Here is a 24,666-nt window from a genome sequence, read left to right as displayed (position 1 = left end):
GGGGGGGGAAAGTATATAATTGGAACAAGTTTGGAGTTGGTGAAAAGTGATATCCACAGTATTTTTGAGGATCATAAATCTATGATGAATCAAAGTCTATTAGAAAAAATGCCAGCCAATGAGTCTGGCACCCAATTTCTCTGCAAATAGATAAATGTGGGATAAAGGCACAAGTTGTTCAATTGCTAAACAAAGTTGTAATTCTGTGGGTTGTTTAAATAATACAGTATGTTTTCCTCATTGGGTAATTCCATAGGTTATTTCAGTCTGCCTGAGATAAAAGCAATATTTTACCTACTGAGTTGATATTTCAATGCTGAGTCATAGCTCAGAGTGTGAAATTCAGGAATAAAGAGGCCTTAGATTTGGCCATGCCACATGTTCCTGGGGAATACCTCTTGTGTGATGGGATGTTCCCTCCATACCTGTATATCCTCAGAAAAACCTTGGAAACCTGAAAAACCATAACTCTCTATAAGGAACTATGTTATCCCTTGTTTTTGTTTACTAAATATTGTTGTACCTTTCTCATCCTTGACATATTAAAGAAACAGAACATGTCCTAAATGTCTTTTCTTAAGTAGAGAATCATCCTATTGGGACAACCATGCATAACTCATGCAGGAAACTTTCTCTTACTCTCAGACTATATTAAATGATGTCACCTCCGGGTGCCTGGGTGGCTCAGTGGGTTAAGCCGCTGCCTTCAGCTCAGGTCATGATCTCAGGGTCCTGGGATCGAGTCCCGCATCGGGCTCTCTGCTTATTAGGGAGCCTGCTTCTCTCTCTCTCTCTCTCTCTGCCTGCCTCTCCATCTACTGTCAAATAAATAAATAAAATCTTTTAAAAAAAATGATGTCACCTCCCACTTCTGTAGTCCGTATAAGCCTACTTTACTATTTTACAGGAGTTTTTTTTTCAATGTACTGTAGCTATCTGTTTGCCTGTCTACATCCTATATGAACACTGAATTTCTAGAACACTGTATGCAAATTTAAAAAAAATGATTTTTCCCCAGCCCTTATAATAACAACCCTCTTGCAATAAATGTTAAATAAATGAGTGGATGAGTGAATAAATGAGTCACAAACTCTTCTCTTAGATGTATTCTAGATTCTATCCTTCTGAGTCTATATACTTCTCGTATGAGTCCTTTGTTTTCTTCATCCCTGGCTTCATTCTTGCTTTGTCACCTGTAATGGGTTGAACTGTATCCTCCAAAAGATATGTCCAAGTTCTAAGCCCCCATACTTGTCAGTGTGATTTTAGTTGGGTACCTAAGGTAAAGATCTCAAGATGAGATCACCTTGAGGAGGAGTTAAGGTGGCAGAGTAATAGGAGGACCCTCTGCTTGCCTCATCCTTCAAACACAGCTAGATCAATATAAAATCATTCTGAACACCCAGGAAATCAACCTAAGGGCTGAGAGAACAAACTGCACAGCTTGAGGCAGAAAAGAGGACACATTGTGGAAGGTAAGAGGTACAGGGAAGTGATTTGGAAGTGAAAAGAATCACGGGATTGTGTAGGGGAAGAAGCCCTGATTAAGGAGAGGGGAGAGGAAGAGGGAGAGGAAGAGAGTGAGTGAGCGAACAAGTGAGAACAAAGCACAGGGCACTGCACAGGAGAAACACTTCGCAAAACCACTGACTAGGACAAGGAATTTTTATAAAAAGTCACAAGTTTTTATAAGAAGTGGAACTCAGTGTCTCAAGTTTTAGAAGTCCCTGCTGTCACCTGGATGGTTCCTGGAAAGTGTAGTGGTGCTCCTATAGAGAAGGAGAGCAGAGGCTCCAGAGCAAACACAGTGGGGACTTCCTGGGTTGTACTGAGAGAGAAAGTTACCCTTCTTGGAGTGCATTTTGGAGAGGTTGCACTGCCTCTCTGGGGACAAAAGAACAAGCAGGCACCATTTAGCTGCCCATTCATTAGCTTAGGAGCACAGGCAACTGCTAAGGATAGCTAACCTGGAAGTCAGTTTTTTGCTGCACCTTAACAGAAACTCCAGTCCCCTGCTCATTCATTAGACTGCCCTTCTAGGAGAAAGCAGCACAAGTGACAGCCCAGCAAGACCTTCTGCCAGAGGATCAGTACAGGTCCATGCCACGTGAGGTCCCTAAAATTTGAAGTTTTGAAACCCAGCCAACCCGCTTGGATAAAACATAGGAGCTCTGGGCTTCCAGCTGGGTAGATAGATCAGATACAGGGTAAAGGCAGAGCTTTGAGGGACACCTGGGACAAATGAGGGAAGATTGTTCACTCTTCTGTGAGGGCTTCCTAAATAGCAGAAGGCCCAAATTTCGTTGTGGACAAGAGAGCTATTTTCACTCCGCCCATCAGCACAGGCAACTTCAGTGGGAGGAACAGTGCACAGTGCTCAGAATAGAAGCTTGAACCACTTGACAGCAAGCCCCGCCTCCTGCACCCTGTAGGTACTTTTTCACTAGGGCAAGAGTGTCTAAAGTAAAAGCAACAGTGGGCCCCTCCCCCAGAACACCAGCACCACCACCTCTGCCCCCTGCGGCACACAAACAAGTCTATTGACCATAGACAGCTGCAAAGCTCCAGCCCTAGGGGAAAATAGGATCTAATCTCTTTTAACAAGCAGACACCTAATTAAAAGTCACCATACAGTGGAAAAGGTCCAAACACTCACCCCTGTAGAGAAGGAGAAACTGCAGAGGACTGGCCTGAGGGAAGGAGCAGCCAAAGCACAAGAGCAGAGTGAACAGCATATACCAGAAACACTTCCTGAAGCCCCAGGCCTTGCACAGCATATGACCTCTTGTTTTTATAGCCATTTCTCTCAGGGGCAAGAAACATAAGAGGCTTTCCTAACCCACAGAAGACAGAGACCCAGATAAAATGCCAAGATGGAGGAATTCATCCCAAAAGAAAAAAGAAGAGGTTATAGCCAGGGATCTACTCAAAACAGATTTAAGTAATATGCCTGGATAGAATTTAAATCAGGAATCATAAGGATACTAGCTGGGCTTGAGAGAAGCCAAGAAGACACCAAGGAGTGTCTTACCACAGAGATAGAAGATCTCAAAACTAGTCAGGCCTAAATGAAAAAAAAAAAAAAAATGCTATAACCAAGATGAAAAACTGACTAGATGTAATGATCACAAGGATGGAAGAGGCACAGGAATGAATAAGTGATATTTAAGATAAAATTACGGAAAATAGTGAAGCTGAAAAGAAGAGGGAAAGAAAAATATTGGAATATGACTGTAGACTTAGGGAACTCAGCGACTCCATAAGACATAAAAACATATCATTGAGGTACCAGAAGAAGAGATAGAAAAGGGGAAGTTTATTTGAGCAATTTATAGCTAAAAACCCTAATCTGGGGAAGAAAATGGACATTCAAATCCAGTGAACTCCCACCAAAATCAACAAAAGCAAGCCAACACCAAGATACATTGTCATAGTAAATTTTTCAAAATACAGAGATAAGGAAAGAATTCTGAAAGCAGCAAGGGAAAAGAAATCCCTATTCTACAGGGAAGACAAAGAAAGTTAGCAGCATATCTCCCCACATGGAAACTGGGCAGACCAGAAGAGACTGGCAGGATATATTCCACCAGCTGAATGGGAAAAATATGCAGCCAAGAAGACTTTATCCAGCAAGGTTATCCTTCAGAATAGAAGGAGAGATAAAGAGGTTCCCAGACAAACAAAAATTAAAGGAGTTTGTGGCTTCTAAACCAGCCCTTCAAGGAATAGTAAAGGGGACTCTTCGAGTAGAAAGAAAGACTAAAAGCAAGAAAGACTAGAAAGGAACAGAGAAAATATCCAGGAACAGTAACTTAACAGGTAATGCAATGGCACTAATTCATATCCATCAAAAATCACTTGGAACGTAAATGGACTAAATGCTCCAATCAAAAGATGTGGGGTATCAGAATGGATTGAAAAAACAAGACCCATCTATTTGCTGCCTACAAGAGACTCATTGTGACCTAAAGACACCTGCAAATTGAAAATGAGGGGGTGGAGAACTATTTGTCATGGTAATGAACATCAAAAGAAAGCTGGAGTAGCCATACTTATATCAGACAACTAGATTTTTAAATCAAATACTGTCACTAGAGATGAAGAAAGGCACTATATTACAACAAGGGGGGTCTATCCAACAAGAAGATGTAACAATTGTAGATACGTATGCCCCAACTCTGAAGTACCCAAATATAGAAATCATTGAATAACAAACAAACATAAAGAAACTTATCAATAACAATACAATAACAGTAGGGATTTTAACACCCCACTTACAACAATGGACAGATCATCTATGCAGAAGATCAACAAGGAAACCATGGCTCTAAATGACACATTGGACCAGATGGACTTAACAAGTATATTCAGAACATTTCATTCAAAAGCAACAGAATACACATTTGAGTATACGTGGAACAGTCTCCAGAATAGATCACATACTGGGTCACAAATCAGGCCTCAACAAGTACAAAAAGATTGAGATGATACCAAGTATATTTTCAGACCACAACACCATGAAACTTGAAGTTAACCACAAGAAAAATTTGGAAAGACTAAAAGTACATGGAGGTTAAAGACCATGCTACTAAAGAATGAATGGGTCAACCAGGAAATTAAAGAAGAAGAAAATACACAGAAACAATTGAAAATGAAAACACAGTGGTTGAGAACCTTTGGGATGCAACAAAAGCAGTCATAAGAAAGAGAAGTACATTGTAATACAAGATAACCTCAAGCAAGAAAATGGTCAAATACACAACCTAACCTTACATCTACAGATATTAGAGAAGGGAAAGCAAAGTCTAAAGCCAGCAGAAGGGAAATATTGAGGATTAAAGCAAAAATAAATGATATAGAAACAAAAACAGTAGAAAAGATGAATAAACCTAGGAGCTGGTTCTTTGAAAGACTTAACAAAACTGATAACCCTTTAGCCAGATTTATCAAAAATAAAAGAGAAAGGACCCAAATAAATAAAATCACAAGTGAAAGAGAAAAGATCACAACCAACACCACAGAAATATAAATAAGCAATTATGAGAGTATTTTGAAGAATCATATAGCAACCAGTGGGGCAATCTAGAAGAAATGGATGAATTCCTAGAAATATATGAACTACCAAAACTAAAATAGGAAGAAATAGAAAATTTCAGTCCTATATCCAGCAAAGACAGCAAATCAGTAATCAAAAATCTCTTAACAAACAATGTCCAGGGCCAAGTGGCTTCCTAGGGGGATTCTACCAAACATTTAAGAAAAGTTCAGGGGCGCCTGGGTGGCTCAGTCAGTCAAGTGGCTGCCTTTGGCTTAGATCATGATCCCAGCATCTTGGCATTGGGCTCCCTGCTCAGTGGAGAGCCTGCTTCTCCCTCTGCCTGCTGCTCTGCCTGCTGGTGCTTTCTCACTCTCTCTCTCTGTCAAATAAGTAAATAAAATCTTAAAAAAAAAGAGTTCATTCCTATTTTTCTCAAACTGATCCAAAAAATAGAAATGATGGGATCAAAAAAATAGAAAGGAGGGCCCTTGTCATATTGAACACTGGGTTATTGCATGTAAGTGATGAATCATTGAACTCTACTCCTGAAAAAAATAATGTACTGAATGTTCACTAATTAGAGCTTAAATAAAAATTAAAGAAATATATAAAAATATAAGTGGAAGGAAAACTTCCAAACTCATTCTAAGAGGCCAGCACTACCTTGACCCCACTACCAGACCCCACCAAAAAGGAGAATTCTAGGCCATTATCCTTGATGAACACGGATGTAAAAATTCTCAACAAAATAACAGCAAATTGAATCCTGCAGTACATTAAAAGAATTATTCACCACAGTCAAGTGGGACTTATTTCTGGGCTGCAAGTCTCATTTAATATTTGCAAATAGATCAATGTGATACATTATATTAATAAAAGAAAGGATAAGGCCACATAATCCTCTCAATAGATGAATAAAAAGCATTTGATCAAGTACAGAATACATTCTTGGTCAAAGTTCTCAACAAAGTAGGGATAGAGGGAACATACCTCAATGTCATAAAGGCCACATATCATCCTCAAGGGGTAAAACAGAATTTTCCTTCTATGGTCAGGAACAAGATAGGGACGTCCGTCTATTCTCACCACAATTATTTACCACAGTTTTAGAAGTCCTAGCCTAATCAATCAGAAAAGGAACAGAAGTCATCCAAAATGGTAAGGAAGAAGTCAAACTTTGACTGTTTCAGATGACATGATACTGTATGTAAAAAACCACTAAAAATTACTAGACTGATACATGAATTCGGCAAAGTTGTAGGATAAAAAAAATCAATGTACAGAAACCTGTTGCATTTCTTTTCACCAATAATGAAGCAGCAAAAAGAGAAATCAAAGGATTGATCCCATTTACAACTGCACAAAAAACCATAGGCTACCCAGGAATAAACCTAACCAAAGAGGTAAAAGATTTGTACTCTGAAAACCATAGAACACTTATGAAAGAATTTGAGGATGATACAAAGAAATGGAAAAACATCCCATGCTAATGGCTTGGAAGAACAAATATTAAAATATCTATACTACCCAAAGCGATCTACAGATGCAATGTAATCCATACCAAAATACCACCAGCATTTTTCAGAACTACAAAAAAATAATCCTAAAATTTGTATGGAATCACAAAAGACTCTGAATAGCCAAAGCTATCTTGAAAAAGAAAAGCAAAGCTGGAGGAATCATGATTCTGGACTTTAAGCAATATTATAAAGCTGTGGTCATCAAGATAGTATGGAACTAGTATAAAAACAGACACATAGATCAATGGAAGAGAAAGTCCAACAGAAAGTCCAGAAATGAACCCACAACTATATGTTCAATTAATCTTTAACAAAGTTAAGAATATACAATGGAAAAAAAAGACAGTCTTTTTAACAAATGCTGTTGGGAAAACTGGACAGCCACATGCAGAAGAATGAAACTGTACCACTTTCTTATACCATACACAAAAATAAATTCAGTGGGTGAAAGACCTTAATTTAAGACAGGAAACTATCAAAGTCCTAGAGGGGATGATAGGCAGCAGCCTCTGTGACATTGGCCATACCAACTTCTTGCTAAGACATATCTCTAAAGGCAAGGGAAACAAAAGCAAAAATGAATTATTGGAACTTCAAGATAAAAAGCTTCTGCACAGCAAAGGAAATAATCAACAAAACTAAAAGGCAACCTGCAGAATGGGAGAAGATATTTGCAAATGACATATTTGATAAAGGGGTAGTATCCAGAATCTATAAAGAACTTATCAAATTCAACACCCCAAAACCAAATAATCCAGTCAATAAATGAGCAGAAAACATGAAGAAACACTTCTTTTTTTATTTATTTTATTTGACAGACAGATCTCAAGGAGGCAGAGAGGCAGACGGGGGGGGGGGGAGGGGAAGCAGGCTCCTGCTGAGCAGAGGGCCCAATGTGGGGCTCGATCCCAGGACCCTGGAATCATGATCTGAGCCAAAGGCAGAGGCTTTAACCCACTGAGCCACCCAGGTGCCCCTGAACAGACATTTCTTGAAAGAAGACATACAAATGGCCAACAGACACATGAAAAAGTGCTCAACATCCCTAGCCATCAGGAAAATACAAATCAAAACCACAGTGTGTTACTACACCTGTCCGAACAGCTAAAATTAACAACATAGGAAACAACACATCTTGGGGAGATTTGGAGAAATGGGAACCCTCTTATACTGTTGCTGGAACTGTAAACTGGTGCAGGCACTCTGGAAAATAGTATGAAGGTTCTTCAAAAAGTTAAAAATAAAACTACCCTACAACCTAGCAATTTTACTACTAGGTATTTACACAAGGAATACAAAAATACCGATTTGAAGGGGCACATGCACCCCAATGTTTATAGCAGCATTGTCAACAATAGCCAAATTATATAAAGAGCCCAATGTCCATCAACTAATGAATGTATAAAGAAGATGTGTTTTGTCTCTCTCTGTGTGTATGCATATATATAAAATGGAATATTACTCAGCCATCAAAAACAAAGAACTCTTACTATTTGGAAGGACATGTATGGAGCTGGAATGTATTATGCTAAGTGAAATAAGACAGAGAAAGACAAGTATCATATGATTTCACTCATATGTGGAATTTAAGAAACAAAACAGAAGAATGTAGGGGGGAAAAAGAGAGGGAAGCAAATCATAAGAGACTGTTTTAGGGTTGATGGAGGGGAGGTGCAGTTGGGCTAAATGGATGATGGGTATTAAGGAGGGCACTTCTTATGATAAGCAATGGGTGTTGTAGGTTAGTGATGTATCACTAAATTCTATTCCTCAAACCATGTTAACTAACTAAAATTTAAATAAAAACTTAAGAATAAAAAGATCACCTTGAAATCACGTGTGAAAGAAAAATTATCCCAGAAATTAAAGAAGATTTTATTCAAGTCTTGGAATAGAACAGAGAGATTGAATTCAACTCCCATGAAACAAAAGACAGGAGGATTTTCAATTGCTAAGGTGAGGTAGTGGAAAAGTACCAGAGGATGTTAGAGGAGAGGGTAGTCAAGGCAATGAGGTCATCTATGCTTGCTCTCTGTCACTTTCTAACTTAGGCTCCCACTCTACCACAAAGACTAGAAGATAGGGGCACTATCTATCTTGATTGATTGCATTTTAAAGAGATGGCCAGGGGCCTAGGGTCAGGAAGAAGCCTATCTAAGGTCTGGTCAAACTTAGGGGAAAGTTGAGGCTCTCTTTCTCATGTGGGCCTTAAATCCAATGACAGTGTCTCCTTATGTTCTTAGAAGAGAAAGAGAGAAAAGACATACAGAGACACTGAAGGAGAAGGCCATGTAAAGACAGAGAAATATGAGTGTGTTGTATCCATAATCCAAGGAATACTAAGGATTTCTGACAGCCATCAGAGGCTAAGGGAGGCATGGAATATATTTTCCCCAGAGCCTCCAGAGGAACCAACCCTGCCAATACCTTGATTGAGGTCTTTTGGATTCAAGGACTGTGAAAGAATGGATTTTTTAAAGCCTATTAGTTGTGGTAATTTGTTATGGCAAACCTAGGATTGTTATATAACAGCTTTCTGACAGGTTTCTTTCCAGTTCCCACTGAACTCCAAACATCAAAATTGTACATCTCATTAATGACTTAATTGTTTTGTACTCTATTCCTTTTTTTAATTTTCTCTCATTTTTCCTCCTTATTAAGTACCAGCCAAAAGCCATGACTTCCTCCTTTACATTCTTTTAATAATGCCGATGATAAGAATGATACCCCTGAAACTTATTTAGTATTTGTTCCACCAAACAAGCTTTATGCATTTTCCTTTCTAAATCTCATCAAAACAAGGCAAGTACTAGTATTTTTTATATTAAAAATGGAGACACTGAGGAACAGAGGGATTAAATAGTACTAAGTGGCAGAATGAAAATTTGCTTTGAGATCGGACTACAGATTTTACTATATTTTTCAGTTTATATCATTGAATGTTTGTTTCAGGTTGCCTTCTAATAACTATGCATTTTTCTTTTTTGTACATTCAGCAGAGATAACAAAAATCAGATGCATAAGAATATCCATTTAATCTTCCCTTTTAAATGTTTTTTTAATATTATTTATATTGTGATGCATTTCTTTCAACTTTTATTAATTCAGGAAAGAAATGAGGCAAATTGTGTGAATACTTTTAACCTATAAGTAATTTAAAAGTTCTGTCTTATTTATCTGTTTTTCTTTAGGATTTTTTTTTTTTTTTTTTGAGATAGAGTGAGAGTAAGAGAGAGAGAGAGAGAGAATGCACAGGCAGGAGGAGGAGAAGAGGGAGAAGCAGACTTCACACTGAGCAGGGAACCTGATGCAGGGCTAGATCCCAGGACCCTGTGATCATGACCTGAGCTGAAGGCAGCCGCTTAACCAACTGAGCCACCCAGGCACCTCTTATGTATTTTGTTTTTTGTAGCATTTAGCACCATTCTTTGAATGTTAGAAGTACCCAAAATTTTATTAAATGAATATAGTTAACCCAAGCATCAGCTCCCAGTTGTCCCCCAGTTTCCCAGCATTCTAGGATTATATTTTCCTTCAATATTTTAATATAATGGCACAGGTCCCTATTGTATATGCAGTGGAAAGCCCATTGCTCTTCTGCCCCTCAGTGCTTCCGAATCTCAGGAGTTGGGAGAGGGGTCCATATATGTTCCCTGCTACCTACCACTTCTTTTCCTTTTGAACTCCTGCTATTAGCTTCATTCTGTGACTTGTCTCCTGAGACTGCCATCCTCTCTTCCTGTTCCACTGACAAGAAAGTGCTATCTGGTAGACTCCTGCTGATTGTCTGGAGTGTAAAGGGGATGAAATCATTTCAGACTTATTCATCCAATAATTCAGCAAACATACAAACATTCATTGAGTGTTTTGTAGCACTGTGCTGGGCACGGGGAATACCAATGATAACCAAACAAAGGAAAGTTCCCACATTCATGTAGCTCATACTCAAGTAAGAAAAACAAAACTCCCACAGATGCACATATGAATATAAAATTACAACTGAGGTAAGTGTGATGAAGGAAAGGCCCATGGTAGATTGATAACTACGGCAGTGGCTTGAACAGAGAGCAGAAGGTTAAGTGCGCATTAGCCAGACCTGTGGCAGAGAGAGTTGGGGGATATGGGCACTGAAGTAAGGATGACAGCACATGCAAACAAACAATAGCAGGGTGAAGCAAGGTACACTGCAGCAACTATAAAAAAGCCCGTTGCTAGGGATGCACACCTGGGCCAAGAAGAGAGAGGAGTGAGTCTGGAGAAAACAAGCAAAGTCACTTTACCAAGGGCACAGTCTTCTTCAGACTTCTTTAACAACAAATGGGATCTTAATTCTAAAGTTAATTGAGAGTTAGTGAACAGTTCAAAGCAGGGGATTGACATGATACCATTTGTATTTGGAAAAACAACAACAAAACCTCTGGCTACTATATAAAGACAAGAACTAAAAGGGTGAGGCATAATGGATGTTAGGGATTCCTAAAAGGAAGTATCGGTCCAGGTGAAAGATGATGGCTTAGAGTAGGGAAATGATGGCAGAGATGAAGATAAATGGTAAGATTTGAGAAGTACAATGCAAGAGAACCTAGTGATATGTGGGAAGCATAGGATGTCAAAAATATAAAGTTTGCTAAAAATGGTATAGGCAGCAAATTGCAAAAAAAACCAAAACCAAAACAAACAAACAAACAAACAAAACGTGTCCAACACTGCAGTCTTAAAAAGTAATCAGACTTTTGAATATGGGAAATTTTCATAAGCTATATCTCTTCTTAGCCTCTTGCCTAAGAGTTTTTCTTTATACCTACTTACTTCCCTTTAAAACCACATTTTCTACCATCATTTTGTTGCTTTACATATTTCTAGACTCACAATCATTTCTTCATAATAACTTTAACATAATACACCTATTAAGTGGACAGTTCAGCGGTAAATCTCCACTACTTTAGGGCCTAGATTTGCACTGCCAACACTTCTATTGAACTGTTGCTAAACTGTCTGCCATAGTTTCATAGTTGTTTTTTTTTTTTTTTAAGTATATCTTAGACCAAATTCTTAGACTAAGACTTTTACCAGAAATTCCACAGTCACAAAGTTGTGTGTGACTGTGGTTACTTTCATCTCCCCATTGAGTCAAATTATCTCAGGCTTCTTTTAACCCTTCATATCCTAACATCTCCTGTTATTGAACAGATGTAGTATTTATACCTCCTAGAAGAAAATTAATTTTTTTTATTATTTTCTAGTTCTCATACTATATATATATATATGTATTCCCTACCCTTCAAAATATCAGTTTAGGTATCCCAAAATGGCTTACAGAAACTAAAATCTATATATAATTTTTTTTTACAAAGAACAGAATAACTGAAGTACTTAATGTTAACAGGTAGAATCAAAATGCTTAGTATGAAATGACTTCCAAATCCATACATTTCTTGGAGAAGGAGTATCTATACCTAATATTGGATTTCTTCTTGTGCTCTTTTGAAGGGAACATCCTTTTGTCTCAGAACTTCCCCTGTTTTCTTACCCGGATTTCTTCACCAGGGCTGATGAAGAGTTGGCAAGAATCATTGACCATCATGTAAGACTGAATTCCTTAAATTAGCAACAAAAGCTTTGTTCTTTAAAGGCACATTGAATTAGAAAGTATAGTTCTGAGACTGAGACATTAACACGTGGAACTTAAAAATAAGGCCATGATTGGGCTTTGCCAAACTTAATTATATCTTACTGTGCTATCTATATACTGTACTGCCTTTATTGGGTTACAGCAAATTTGGCTTTCTGTCATTTGTGAAATACTAGCTCCATCCTGTTTCCTGAATTAGTACTGATTTCTTGGGACAAAGATCTGATTATTTAACACTGATGTCTTTTAAACAGTGTAGTCTTTGTAACAGAACAAAAATCTTTTGACTCAATTTTTGATGACCATTCTTTACCCTTGAAATATAAGATGGGCTTTAATCACTTTATTCTCGATATGACTTAAACAAGCAGTGACCATAGAATATTATCCACTTATGACACTTCAATTCACTGGGCTATATTTAGATGATGATTTCTTAGGAAATCATTTTATAACTGTTTCTTTTTAGGAGTAGAGTTGGAATAGGAGAAAAAGTATTTTCTGTTTTTCTTATAATACAGTATGGACTAAATAACATATAGAATGTGTTTAAGTTCTTAAGAATTAGTCTTCTGTTGATTTTTCACAATGTAAAGATCAAGGTCATGAAGTACACTGAAATCTCTCATATAAGGTAGTTTAGTTGTCTTTGTTTATAGATACTGTCATTATTATACCAACCACCACTTTATGCTACAACGTAAGATCAATAGTTTTGTCAAACAGAGTAGTATTCAGTTTTATGACAAAAATTATGTCACAGATGGCTACATAGTTATCAAGGTAACTTTGTATTTAAAAATTTAACTGGGAATAAGAAAAGTGAATATGATTTTATTAAACTTTTTGTTTAATATTAACTCTGAGTATGTTTAAAAAAGAACTTACTGTCTTTGGAAGGCTTCCTAATTGACTAATTAGTCCTGCTTATTAGTATCTATATACCCCAAATAATAGTTATAATCCAGCACTACTATATAGTAATTTGTAAGTTAACTGATAGGTCATTAAGCATTGTCTGGTTGTCTGTGAGTATGGATGGGCTGAGGATAACAAAATAAATAAGCAAGGGTATGAAGTATCTTTTGCAATTTCATGCTAAGGGTCATTCTGTCCTGAAGCTTGAAGACAGATTACCACCTCTTTCTCCACTTCCTTCATTAAAGATAGTAGAAGGGAAGTAGGGTCCTCATGATGATGATATTTGGTTGGTTTGCAGTCCTTATTTCCAACTACTGAATCCTACAACTTTTGCCCCCACATAATGCTGTTACTGTCAATAACTGACATGTTTCATGGAGATGAATCCCTTAGAAGTCTTTGTATTTGTCTGTTGCAGAATCAGCATTTGTCTGCCCATCAATTTCATTTTCTATCCCATATATAATCACAATTTTGCCTTTCACCTTAATTTGTTTTTTCTTTTTGTTTTGCTTTGGCTTGATTTTTCATTTTATGATTCCATGCTATCATGTAAATACCAATATTGGTTAAGAAGTGAAATTCCTTTGTAATATAAAAATGTAAACCCTATTGTCTCTTCTTTTTAATGGTTTATTATTATTAAAAACTTTAAGAGCGAATATGGTTTCTTTTGTTTTGTGGAGTAGGGAGTGAGACTTACATAATTTCTAATAGAGGGCTTGCATATTTTTCCAGTTATTTTGGGGTTTAAATTCTTCAAGAATATCTATGAGAAAAACTGAGAAGATAATTGGATATGGAATCTGCATTTTGAAAAGATAAATTGATATATTTATTCTTTTTTTCATGAAAAATCATATGTAAATGACACTTTCCCTCTCTGACAGTGGCAGAAAGAGCTGAAGATTCGACAGAAAGAAGATGCAATATGTGAGGCCCAAGAACGTAAAGACAAAGAGTTAAAGGAAAAAAATCATTTCAGAGAAATTATGAAGAGAAGAGAAGAGAAACTACACAAGCAAACCAAACCCTATGAGCTTCCTCCTAGGACTGAAGTAATTTCATTAGAAATAAGATAACCCCAAAATTGAAGTCCATATGCCAGAAATTGCATGAAAGAGAGCAAGATAGCTAGATGTTAGGAAAAACTTCTTCTAATTAACTAGAAGCCATTTCTTCAGAGTTGTTATCCTGGTGCAGACTCTTTAATAGTTTTATCTTCGTCCTAAATTAGCAGCTCTTAATCACATTTGAGTGAAGTGATTTTACTAGTTAAACATTTTCAAGAGTATGTCTAGAGCTCTTCCTAATTGACTTTTTTCTTTTGATCATACAGCATCTTTAATGATTCTCGGAGTATTGATTTTCAGTGAACCATTAGATGGAAATGGATTGTAAATTATTAATGAGTCACATTTAGGAATTATTCCTTGAAAATAGAATGAGCACCATCTGATACTCCTATGTTAACTATCATTACAAATAAAAGAAGTAAGGCACCTGGTTGGATTTGTATTTCATAGTCAATGCCGCATCCAACTCTAGGTCAGAAACTTGAATTCAGTGAAGTACAATAGATAAATAAATCTAAGCAGGCCATTCATCTCAGGATGATTTGGTCTTTGGTGGATACCAAAGGAGACCCCTGAGTGACGGTGGTTTTACCTTGCCAGATGAGTTTATAAGGGTGAATCTTGATGCTCCTAGAAGGTAACAGGAACACTTACCAGAGGGAGTCAGCCAATTACAGGTGATTTTTAAAAGGCACTTCACTTCCTCTGAAACTCTCAATCTATAGGTTGGGTTGGGGTTCCCATGATGGCTTACACCTCTTTCTGAAAATCACAGATAATAACCACACCTCTATTTCTTGATACTCAAGGGACAGTTACTTTATTAGGGATGTTAAACTCAAATGACTACCAGGTTAGGAAGGTAACGGAACTCAGCAAAATGAGCTATGGAATACCTTCCCTATCTAAAAAAAGTTCCCAGCACTTGGCTATACTCATCAAGGTATGTCCAGTAGTATAGCATCATACAATCTTCCAAGAAAGAGCTCTTAAATAGGATTGTTTTTTAAAATAAAAGCTGTTAAATTTTAAAATACTGGCAATTAATTTTTTAAAAAGAATCACATAATTTGGGATTGAATTTGTGACCAATATTATGTGAATATACAGCATCATTCTTTAAGATAACAATAATATGTAAAAGAAAAATGAGAGGTTTGAGGAAGATTCTTTTTATTATGATTCTCTATAAGGCTGTTTCAAATCTATGTGGCTCTTCCCAAATATTTTGTGTCATCCTTGTTTCCTTTTACAGAGATTTAGTTCTCAGAAATAATATCTACCAGTGTACCTTTCCAAATACCTACATTAATCTGTGCTTTCTTCGTATATGAAAAGAAATCTCTCCTACAGAGGCCAGCCAGTCCCCTTTCCCTGAGTTTCATCACTTTGAAAATCTTGCTTCGTCAGCTATTTACTCTCCTCCTTGAAGGAACTCCTTATTACTCACTCCTACTCACAGATGTCTCCATTTTCTACCATCCTTCCATTCAAAGCCCTTTCTCCTTAAGTCCCACAGCGATAGCCGCCTTACCAGACTGCTCTTTTAAGTCATAACCTTTCTGACAGGTTGTGAAAGAGAGAACCATTGGGCTGTGAGTTGTGGGGAAGGGTCTCTGGACATCTCATTGCTACTTATAAGAATGTCAGCAAATTCTGCTGTTTCAGAACCACTTTCGTACAATCCTGGTGCTTCCAGTTTCTATAATATTCTAGTGTTCTGGGGCATGGATTAGTTTGCCTTAAGTCTTCCTGCTGACTTAGGTTTATTTATTCATTTTTCTGTTCTGCTTAGTCTGTTCCCACTGTTCACCTGCTTTCCAATTTCCACATTTTCCTTAGTATTTTCAATGTACTATCCTATTTTCTCCTTATGGATTCATGCCTTTAAAAAAAGTAATTCTTGGGGCGCCTGGGTGGCTCAGTGGGTTAAAGCCTCTGCCTTCAGCTCAGGTCATGATCCCAGGATCCTGGGATCGAGCCCCGCATCGGGCTCTCTGCTCAGCGGGGAGCCTGCTTCCCTTCCTCTCTCTCTGCCTGTATCTCTGTCTACTTGTAATATCTGTCAAATAAATAAATAAAACCTTAAAAAAATCTTTATAAAAAAATTTAAAAAATTTTAAAAAAGTAATTCTTTTTCTATCATAGTAGTAGAGATTTCTAAGGGAGCAAAGACAAAACAATGTATGTATACACATATATACATAAGGAGAAAGAGATGATTAGTCAGAATGTTTATACCTTTATGCTTAAATTATTTTATGAAATTCTTTATTCTTAGCCTTTAAAATTCTTAGTCTGACAACACACATCTCTCTTGGTCTTCCTCCTATACCTGGATTAGTAGAAAAGGCTGGGGCTTATAGATCTGGGTTCACATTCTAACTATGCTCCCTGGTACCCACGAAACATTGGGTCTGTCACCAAAACTACTGCAGCTTCAGTTTACTCACTTATAAAATGGGTACCATTTGTGTAAAGAGTGGCACCAGTCAGAAACTAATCAGGAAAACAGGAATGTGTCAGTCATTTTAAGAGAGAGTTTAATGTAAGGAATTACTTTCAAAGTGTTAGAGACTTGAGAAAATGAAAAGGAAACATAGAAACAATACCAAGTGCAAGAAATCGGTACCACCCCCATGGCCAGGGCATCAGAAGGAAAGAGGGCTGGATTATTAGACTCTAGAAGCAGTGGAGACAAGTTGCATAAGGTGGGATCCAGCCCTCTGTCAGGAAGGCGCTGCCCTGCTGCTGCTGGGACCTCTGACAGGGCACAATAAGGCGGTCTGGGGGCACAGAGGAAAAAAGGAAACAAGAACAAATTGTCTGTGGCTCAAATCATGCTGCCAGGAAGAGCAAGAAAAATGGGAAGAATCAGGGCCATCGTTTGCCATCCTGGAGCTTTTCCTCTGCTGCTCCTGTCCCCCACATCATAAAGCAGATGGAAGGGTAGGTTTGGGGCTGAAAGGCACTTGTTAAATAACTAGAAAAAATATGTAGTGCAATGCTTAGAACATATTAACTACATGCAATACAAATTAATCCAACCCCTTTTATCTTCTGCATTTTTGGCCTTTTTTTCTACAAACTTTCCCCAGACCCTTCCTCTCCTCAAAAAAGGAGCTTGAAAGAAAGCATCACCTTTTAAGTTAATGTAAAGCAAGTTTATTATCATTTATCTTTATAACTAACCCTTAATTCTTTCAGTAAGTACTTCACCTAACACAAGCTTAACTGGAACTCTTTTGTAATTTACTTTCATATTGATTTTGTCTCACAATTCACAAAGTGTTCTCCGAGTCCCAGCCTGGGCTAGGCACCAGGTGGTTCTCTCAGTGACTCCTGTGTGTTTAGGTTATGGTTTCTGGGCCGTGGTTGCTTGTTTTCCCAGTCTCCCCACTTCAAGTTGGTAAGAGGAAGAAGGAGAATGATAAATATATTCCATGTCTTATTAACTCTCTGCAGCTCTTACTCATCTTTAAGTGCCTCTACTGCTTGGAAGCGTTAACTTCTCTAGCTCTAAATCCCTTTCTACCCCAAACTCATTTCCATGACTCGTTCCTATGCTACTTTCACTCTATGTATACATTTATTTTGAAAGAGTAAACCCAGGTCTTCCTACATTTATTTACTATGCGTTCTCTATAGATTTCTGTTAGCAACTCCCAAAGCAGCAGCTTGTTCACATCAACTACCTAATTAACATTATACCTTACCGAGAATGAAATATTTATAGGAATTTTAGCCAGTTTTACTAGGGCATTAGAAATTAAAAGATAGGGACGCCTGGGTGGCTCAGTTGGTTAAGCAGCTGCCTTCGGCTCAGGTCATGATCCCAGCGTCCTGGGATGGAGTCCCACATCGGGCTCCTTGCTCGGCGGGGAGCCTGCTTCTCCCTCTGCCTCTGCCTGCCATTCTGTCTGCCTGTGCTCTCTCTCTCTCTCTCTCTCTCTGATAAATAAAAATCTTTAATAAAAAGAAATTAAAAGATATATATTAAGGGACAAAAGAGAGAAAAGATAAATAGTAAATAAATTCTGAGTAACATAAGATGAACATAAGCATTTCCCCTAGTGCAATTTAATAATGATAAAAGATTTGGAAAGGTTTGTGGAATGCCAAAGAGAAGTTTAGGGAAGAAAATACCCCAAATAAATGTCTCTACTCTGACATTACTGAGTGGGTGTTTGGGGACATGAAGTAGTAGTAGACAAAATAACTCACAATGGTAGAAACTCTACCTAATGTGTACCAACTATAATTCAAATAATTGATTCTTCTGCTCTTACCAGTAAAAATGCTCTCTTGGACATATGACTCTAACTGTCGACTAGTTGATTATGAGTGACCGTTCTCACTTTTAAAATTTTTTTTTTAATATTTTATTTATTTATTTGAGAGAGAGACAGTGAGAGAGAGCATGAGCAAGGAGAAGGTCAGAGAGAGAAGCAGACTCCCCATGGAGCTGGGAGCCGGATGCAGGACTCCATCCCGGGAATCCAGGATCATGACCTGAGCTGAAGGCAGTCGTCCAACCAACTGAGCCACTCAGGCCATATCAATAAATCCAAAGAAAGATACCGTATATAACTAGTAAACACAGTTCCTTCTTTTCATATACCACCATCCCACCACTGTCCATACCACATGGTCCTATAGCAAGGTTTACAGTAGAGGCACTTTCGACATTTTAAGTTGGATAATTATTTTAATGGAAATTGGGCCTTCTGCGCATTTTCAGCTATTTAACGGTATCTTTGGTATCTACCTGCAAGATATAAGTCATACGCCTTGCCTTCCCCCTCCCCAACCCGATCAGTTCAGACTACCAAAAGTACCTCTGGGAATAAAATTGCTCCTGGTTGGGAATGACTGGCTTATAGTTTCACTAACCTTGAGTTCCAAATTCCAAATTTAACTTATTGGTGATTGTTTTTCAGGTTTCTTTCAAATTCTGTCCAGCTGTTTACACATGAAGCTCTTACTTTTGGTCAGCGGGTGACTCCCACTTAAAATTACCATAGGTCTCATGAAGCCACTTCATTCCTCCTCACGTTTCCATTTGCTGAAGTGAAAATACGAACAAGAGGGCCCTTATTTGTTTTATATGTCATTAACTGGTGATATTTATCACCTTTCCTGTGGGCTAAACACAAGTGAAGGCAGGAAGCCATGAAAACCTGCTCTGCCAATGCCTGTATAGAAAAGACATGCCTATAATAAATTCCTCCCACACTGTACTTCACAGGCCTAGGCTGGCCACTTAAGACCTCAAGTATTTGTAAGTCTCCTTGTACTAATTCTAGGTATTTTTCTCTGACATATAGGATGTGTTTGGAAATTTAGAGCAAAACTCATTTTAAATTATCATCTTCTATAAAATAAATTCACATATTTATATAGTTTTGCAAATTTGTTGATTTGGTGACTTTGGAGCTACATGCATTTTTCATAGTGACATAGACTTCAAGGATAATTTGGCTCTAATGTTATTCAAGCTCACTTTTTCCTCCAATCATTCTAGCTAAGGGACCTATTTACATAATACCTAGTGCCTTGTTATTTTTTTATTCCTGCTTCATTGGAAAGCCAAGAGTAAACAAAAACAAATGCATTTCCAAAGCACTTTTTAATTGGAAAATCTTTGTGGTATTTCACTTTCTAGTGAAATTTCCCAAGCCTATTCTATCCTGGAAAAGGCAGGTTTTGTTTTTTTTTTTCTTATGAATTAATGCACATGGTAGAGGTTAAGCATTTCAGAACCATGAGTGCAACTTTTTTTATTATCTGTATATATTCTAACATCTACTTTTTATTATTATTATGTTAGTAACTGTACAGTACTTCATTCATTTTTGGTGTAGTGTTCCATGATTCATTGTTTGTATAACACCAGTGCTCATAGCAATACATGCCCTCCTTAATACCTATCACTGGGCCAACTCATTCCCCCACTCTCTTCCTCTCTGAAACCCTCAGGGTGTTTCCCAGAGTCCATAGTCTCTTATGGTTCATCTTCCCCTCTGATTTCCCTCACTTCATTTTTCCTTTCCTTGTCCTAATGTCCTCCATGCTATTCCATATGTTCCACATATAAATGAAACCATAGGATAATGGTCTTTCTCTGCTTTATTTAGTTCACCTAGCATAATCCCCTCCAGCTCCATCCATATCGATGCAAAAGTTGGGTATTCATCCTTTCTGACGGCCGAGTAATATTCTAGCATATATATGGACCACAACTTCTTTATCCATTCCTCTGTTGAAGGGCATCTCAGGTCCTTCCAAATTTTGGCTATTGTGGACATTGCTGCTATGAACATTGGGGTGCATTTGGCCCTTCTGTTCACTACCTCTGTATCATTGGGGTAAATCCCTAGTAGTGCAATTTCTGGGTCATAGGGTAGCTCTATTTTTAATGTCTTGAGGAACCTTCATACTGTTTTCTAAAGTGTCTGTTCCAACTTGTGTTATACCAACAGTGTAAGAGGGTTCCTCTTATACAAAGACTACTAGCAATCCAGTGATGCCATGACTATTTACTCTCAAGTTTCCTCTCAAAGACATTCATTTCATGTCACTGGAAAACGGAGTTTGAGTAAATGCTAAATTCCCAGGAAGACTGAACATTGGTAGCTTCCTGATAGGCCCAGGCAACCAAAAGCCAAAGAAAGAGAAATAAAATGCTGAGAAGTCATCTTTCATTTAAGTTAGCCATCAGTCATTCCCCATGCCTGGTTTAAGGAGAAGGGTGAAAATAAGCTTACAACCTAGCTATTTAATTACCAAATAATAAAGGTTTGAAGTTCCTTGAAGGAAAACTCGAGAGTCCATTACAACCTTTGGGGCCAACACAGATGAAATCAACACTCATGAAAACAGGGAAATGATAAGGAGGAATGAAATAGCTCATAAGGGGCACCTGGGTGGCTCAGTGGGTTAAGCCGCTGCCTTCGGCTCAGGTCATGATCTCAGGGTCCTGGGATCGAGTCCCGCATCGGACTCTCTGCTCAGCAGGGAGCCTGCTTCCTCCTCTCTCTCTGCCTGCCTCTCTGCCTACTTGTGATCTCTCTCTGTCAAATAAATAAATAAAATCTTTAAAAAAAAAAAAAAAAGAAATAGCTCATAAGATGTTAAGTGTTAGTGCTTACAATCAATAATCTAGTGCTCTCATTTTACAGATGAGAAAACTGAGCTAAAGATAAGATATTTATTATTTCACTGAATACAACAAAACTATGAAGCAGGTAAAATAATGTCCATTGAATCCTGAGGTAAAAGGGGCTTTTAAAAGTAATGTGCAACAATGTCACTTAGGTCTGTGAGCTCTAATGACCACACTACACTTCCTTAGAGATTTGGAAAAACAGTAGCAATCAAGAGTCTTACCCGAAAACCAGTTCTGTTTATGATACCATTCTGAGGCTCTCTCTCCAAACACAACATGCCACTTATGAATACACACTAACAATATAGAAGAAAAACCACAAGTATATAAAGTTGAATTATAATAAAATTTTTGATGAGTTCTCAAAAGAATTAAAAAGTTAAAATTCTTAAAAAGTTTGACAATTCATAAAATAGGCAGTGAAGTCATGATTGTTTTAAATATTCATTCAAGAGCAAGTAACAATATGCTACTCTGTACTTATCCCATTGTACAGTTATTATTATGATTGTTTGGAAAAAATAAATTGTATTTGGGAAGAGAGGTGTAGACAATAGAAAAAGTTTTGATTGTGCCACTTCTGTGTTCTCTGTAGAGTCACTCAATTCAGGCAAATGGATGTTTTCTTGCCTATTCCTTGACTCTATTTTATTGACATATTGTATTTGTCAACTAAGTATTATTTGAACTTTGAAGAAAATAAGTTTTTAAAACATATTTTTGTACCACATCTTCCTTATCCATTCATCTATCAATGGACACTTAGGTTGTTTCTATATCTTGGCTATTGTAAACAGTACAACAGTAAACATAGAGGTGCATATATCTTTTGGAAATAGTGTTTTCATTTTCCTTGGGTAAATACCCAGCAATAGAATTAATGGATCTTATGGTTATTTATTTTAATTTCTTGAGGAACCTCCAGAAGGGAGGTGAGTGGAGTGATGGGCAAAATAGGTGAAGGTGAGTGGGAGGCAAAAGCTTCCAGTTAGGGAATGAGTAAATCATGGGAATAAAAGGCAAAGCATAGGGAATATAGTTAATGATACTGCAATAGTGTTGTATGGTGACAGATGGCACTTAAGGTTTCTGGTGAGCACAGAATGATGTATAGAGAAGTTGAGTTACTATGTTGTACACCTGAAAATTAACGTGTCATTGTATGTCAATTATACACATGAAGACAATTTAAAGAAAAGGATTTTGGTAATAGCTGCAACTAGATATAAGGCTCAAGTGATTCAAAAGGCAAACCTTGGATTTTAACTCAGATTTCCTAGTTCTTAATCTTATGTCTTGTACACTTGTACATCAATATAATGCAGGTAATTTTAAGAACCACCATACCTCACAAGAACACTGTTGGCTATATTTTAAATGTGCCTGTGAAAAGTGAAATGGAGTATTAATCCAAGGTTGTAGATGCAGAACTGTCTGTTCCTCCAGGGACAGCAAAATAGCTTTTAGAAGGTAAAGTAGGCATTAAAACCTGGATTTACAAAGGTGGTCTTATTTCTTTACCATTTGCTATGATTCTAAAGCTTGTATTTCCTGTTTACTTTCCTCCTTAAAATTACTCTAGATAACCAAGTAGCACAGCAACAATTTTAAAGGACAATAGGAAAGCCAGTGAATGTGAGGATGGTGATGAAGAAGAGAAAGATAATAAGGAGGAGGAGAATGATAAAACCAATATGCACTGAATCTTTGTTTTACTATGGACCAAATACTGTGTTAAGGCTTCTCATTTAATTATTAGTTTTTCACAACTCAGGACAAATGTGTAATTATCTCTTCTTATAGATAAGGAATTAAGGCTTAGAGAGGTCAGTTAACTTGTTCGTGGTTGCACAGCTACTCTAAGTGGGCCTTCTGAATTTATGTGATTCCCAGACCTGTGTTCTTAAGCAATGTGCTACAGTGAATCTGCAATTATATCAGCATGTTAAGACTAAAAATGGTGACAGTCACAATAATGATGAGGAGAAGGAGAATAAACTTCTTGAGAGCCAAGATTTTGTATTCTTACTCAATGATGTTATTGCTCAGAACTTATAACAGTGTCTAGTCCCCAGCAAGTTCTCAATATATGTGTTTCTGGAATAACTGAGTGGATGGATGTATGAAAGAATAGATGGGTGGATGAACAAATGAATGGATGACTTGAAGGAGGGTTTAAAATATTTCTATAAAACTAAAAATCTCATTTAGAGAAGTATGTTCATTTAACAGCAGTGAGTGAGTACCCCTTCACAACCCCTGTTGTGCCGTGGATGCAGTGGCAGGTGTACTCTCATGGAGATTGCCATTTGCTTGCTGGCTTCTGTGTCTATTACAAATGCAAAAGGCTTGCACATCATAGATAACATACAAAACAAATGCAGTTTAACCCCATTGTAACTGACAGTATTTATATTACTAGAGTTAGGGCACAGTGGAGAAAATTCTGTGAGAAAAAAGAACCATTCCCATCCCGGTTATATAGAAAAGGTTATGCCCTTCCTAGGTTACCTGATTCCAGGTTCATTAACAGTCTGCCTCATTTCCTCCTTACATACAAGTTACTTTTGTGAGCACACTAAAGCCTTTAGAAAATTAATTTTTTACAGGTACTATAAATACTGGCCTGCTTCTGATTTTTTACAGATACACCGACTCCTATTCATCTGTAGCTCTAATGTTTCATTTTACTTCTCCATCAAAAGCTTCTCAATCAAAAGCAATAATTAAAGAATACCCAGAGTAGAGTCCCTTCAGTTGCATTAACCCCTCAACATGATCACCAGGGCATGAGACCAGTGGCCCGAGAAGTGAGGAAAGATGGGTCTTGAGGAGGAAGGGCCCAACACCCTACCAGGCAGGGAGACTGTAGTGAGTAAGCATTGGAAGGGGTAAATTTAACAGTGATTGACACCCTCACTGCCTACCTCAAGGTGAGGGGTGCTTACAAATACCCAGATAGATAAGGAGATTGAGCACCTCAGGTTAGTGGGTTGACCTGCTGCTGCACCACTGAGGAGCTGGTAAGTAGAGAAAAGTATTAAAAGAGGTATTATATGCAGTGCTTTACAAAGACACGGTCTGTTGTCTGGGTGAGATGAGAAGCCAGAACTCTGTTTTAGCACAAGAAAACCAAAGAGGGAAGATTAGATATACTTCATGACACATGAGTACCAAAAATGTATCAGCCCATCCATTCTGCAGTAGAGATTAGGGAGAATTCACTGGACACTGGGAAGATTTAAGAATTTAATCACCTCTCCACTACCTTGCATGGGCTGTATCTCCCCTCTGTGTGTCCAAATGTCAGC

The 24,666-nt window shown here is 37.7% G+C and overlaps 1 protein-coding gene across 1 annotated transcript in view; it reads left to right on the top strand.

The window, feature by feature from the left end:
• TMEM232 (transmembrane protein 232) overlaps positions 1-21,097 on the top strand; it is a 292,765-nt gene extending 271,668 nt beyond the window's left edge. The window contains exons 14-16 of the mRNA XM_082723721.1: positions 12,049-12,142; positions 14,002-14,169; positions 19,128-21,097. Of these exons, the coding sequence (XP_082579847.1) occupies positions 12,049-12,142; positions 14,002-14,169; positions 19,128-19,163 (298 nt within the window). The 3' untranslated portion in view covers positions 19,164-21,097. The remainder of the gene's footprint in view (positions 1-12,048; positions 12,143-14,001; positions 14,170-19,127) is intronic.
• Positions 21,098-24,666: the final 3,569 nt, after the last annotated feature.

This window comes from Mustela nivalis (genome assembly GCF_964662115.1).
Source record: "Mustela nivalis genome assembly, chromosome: 3".
Classification (NCBI taxonomy): domain Eukaryota; kingdom Metazoa; phylum Chordata; class Mammalia; order Carnivora; family Mustelidae; genus Mustela; species Mustela nivalis.
The sequence above is the reverse complement of the archived record's forward strand: the minus strand, read 5'-3'. Positions and strand labels throughout refer to the sequence as shown.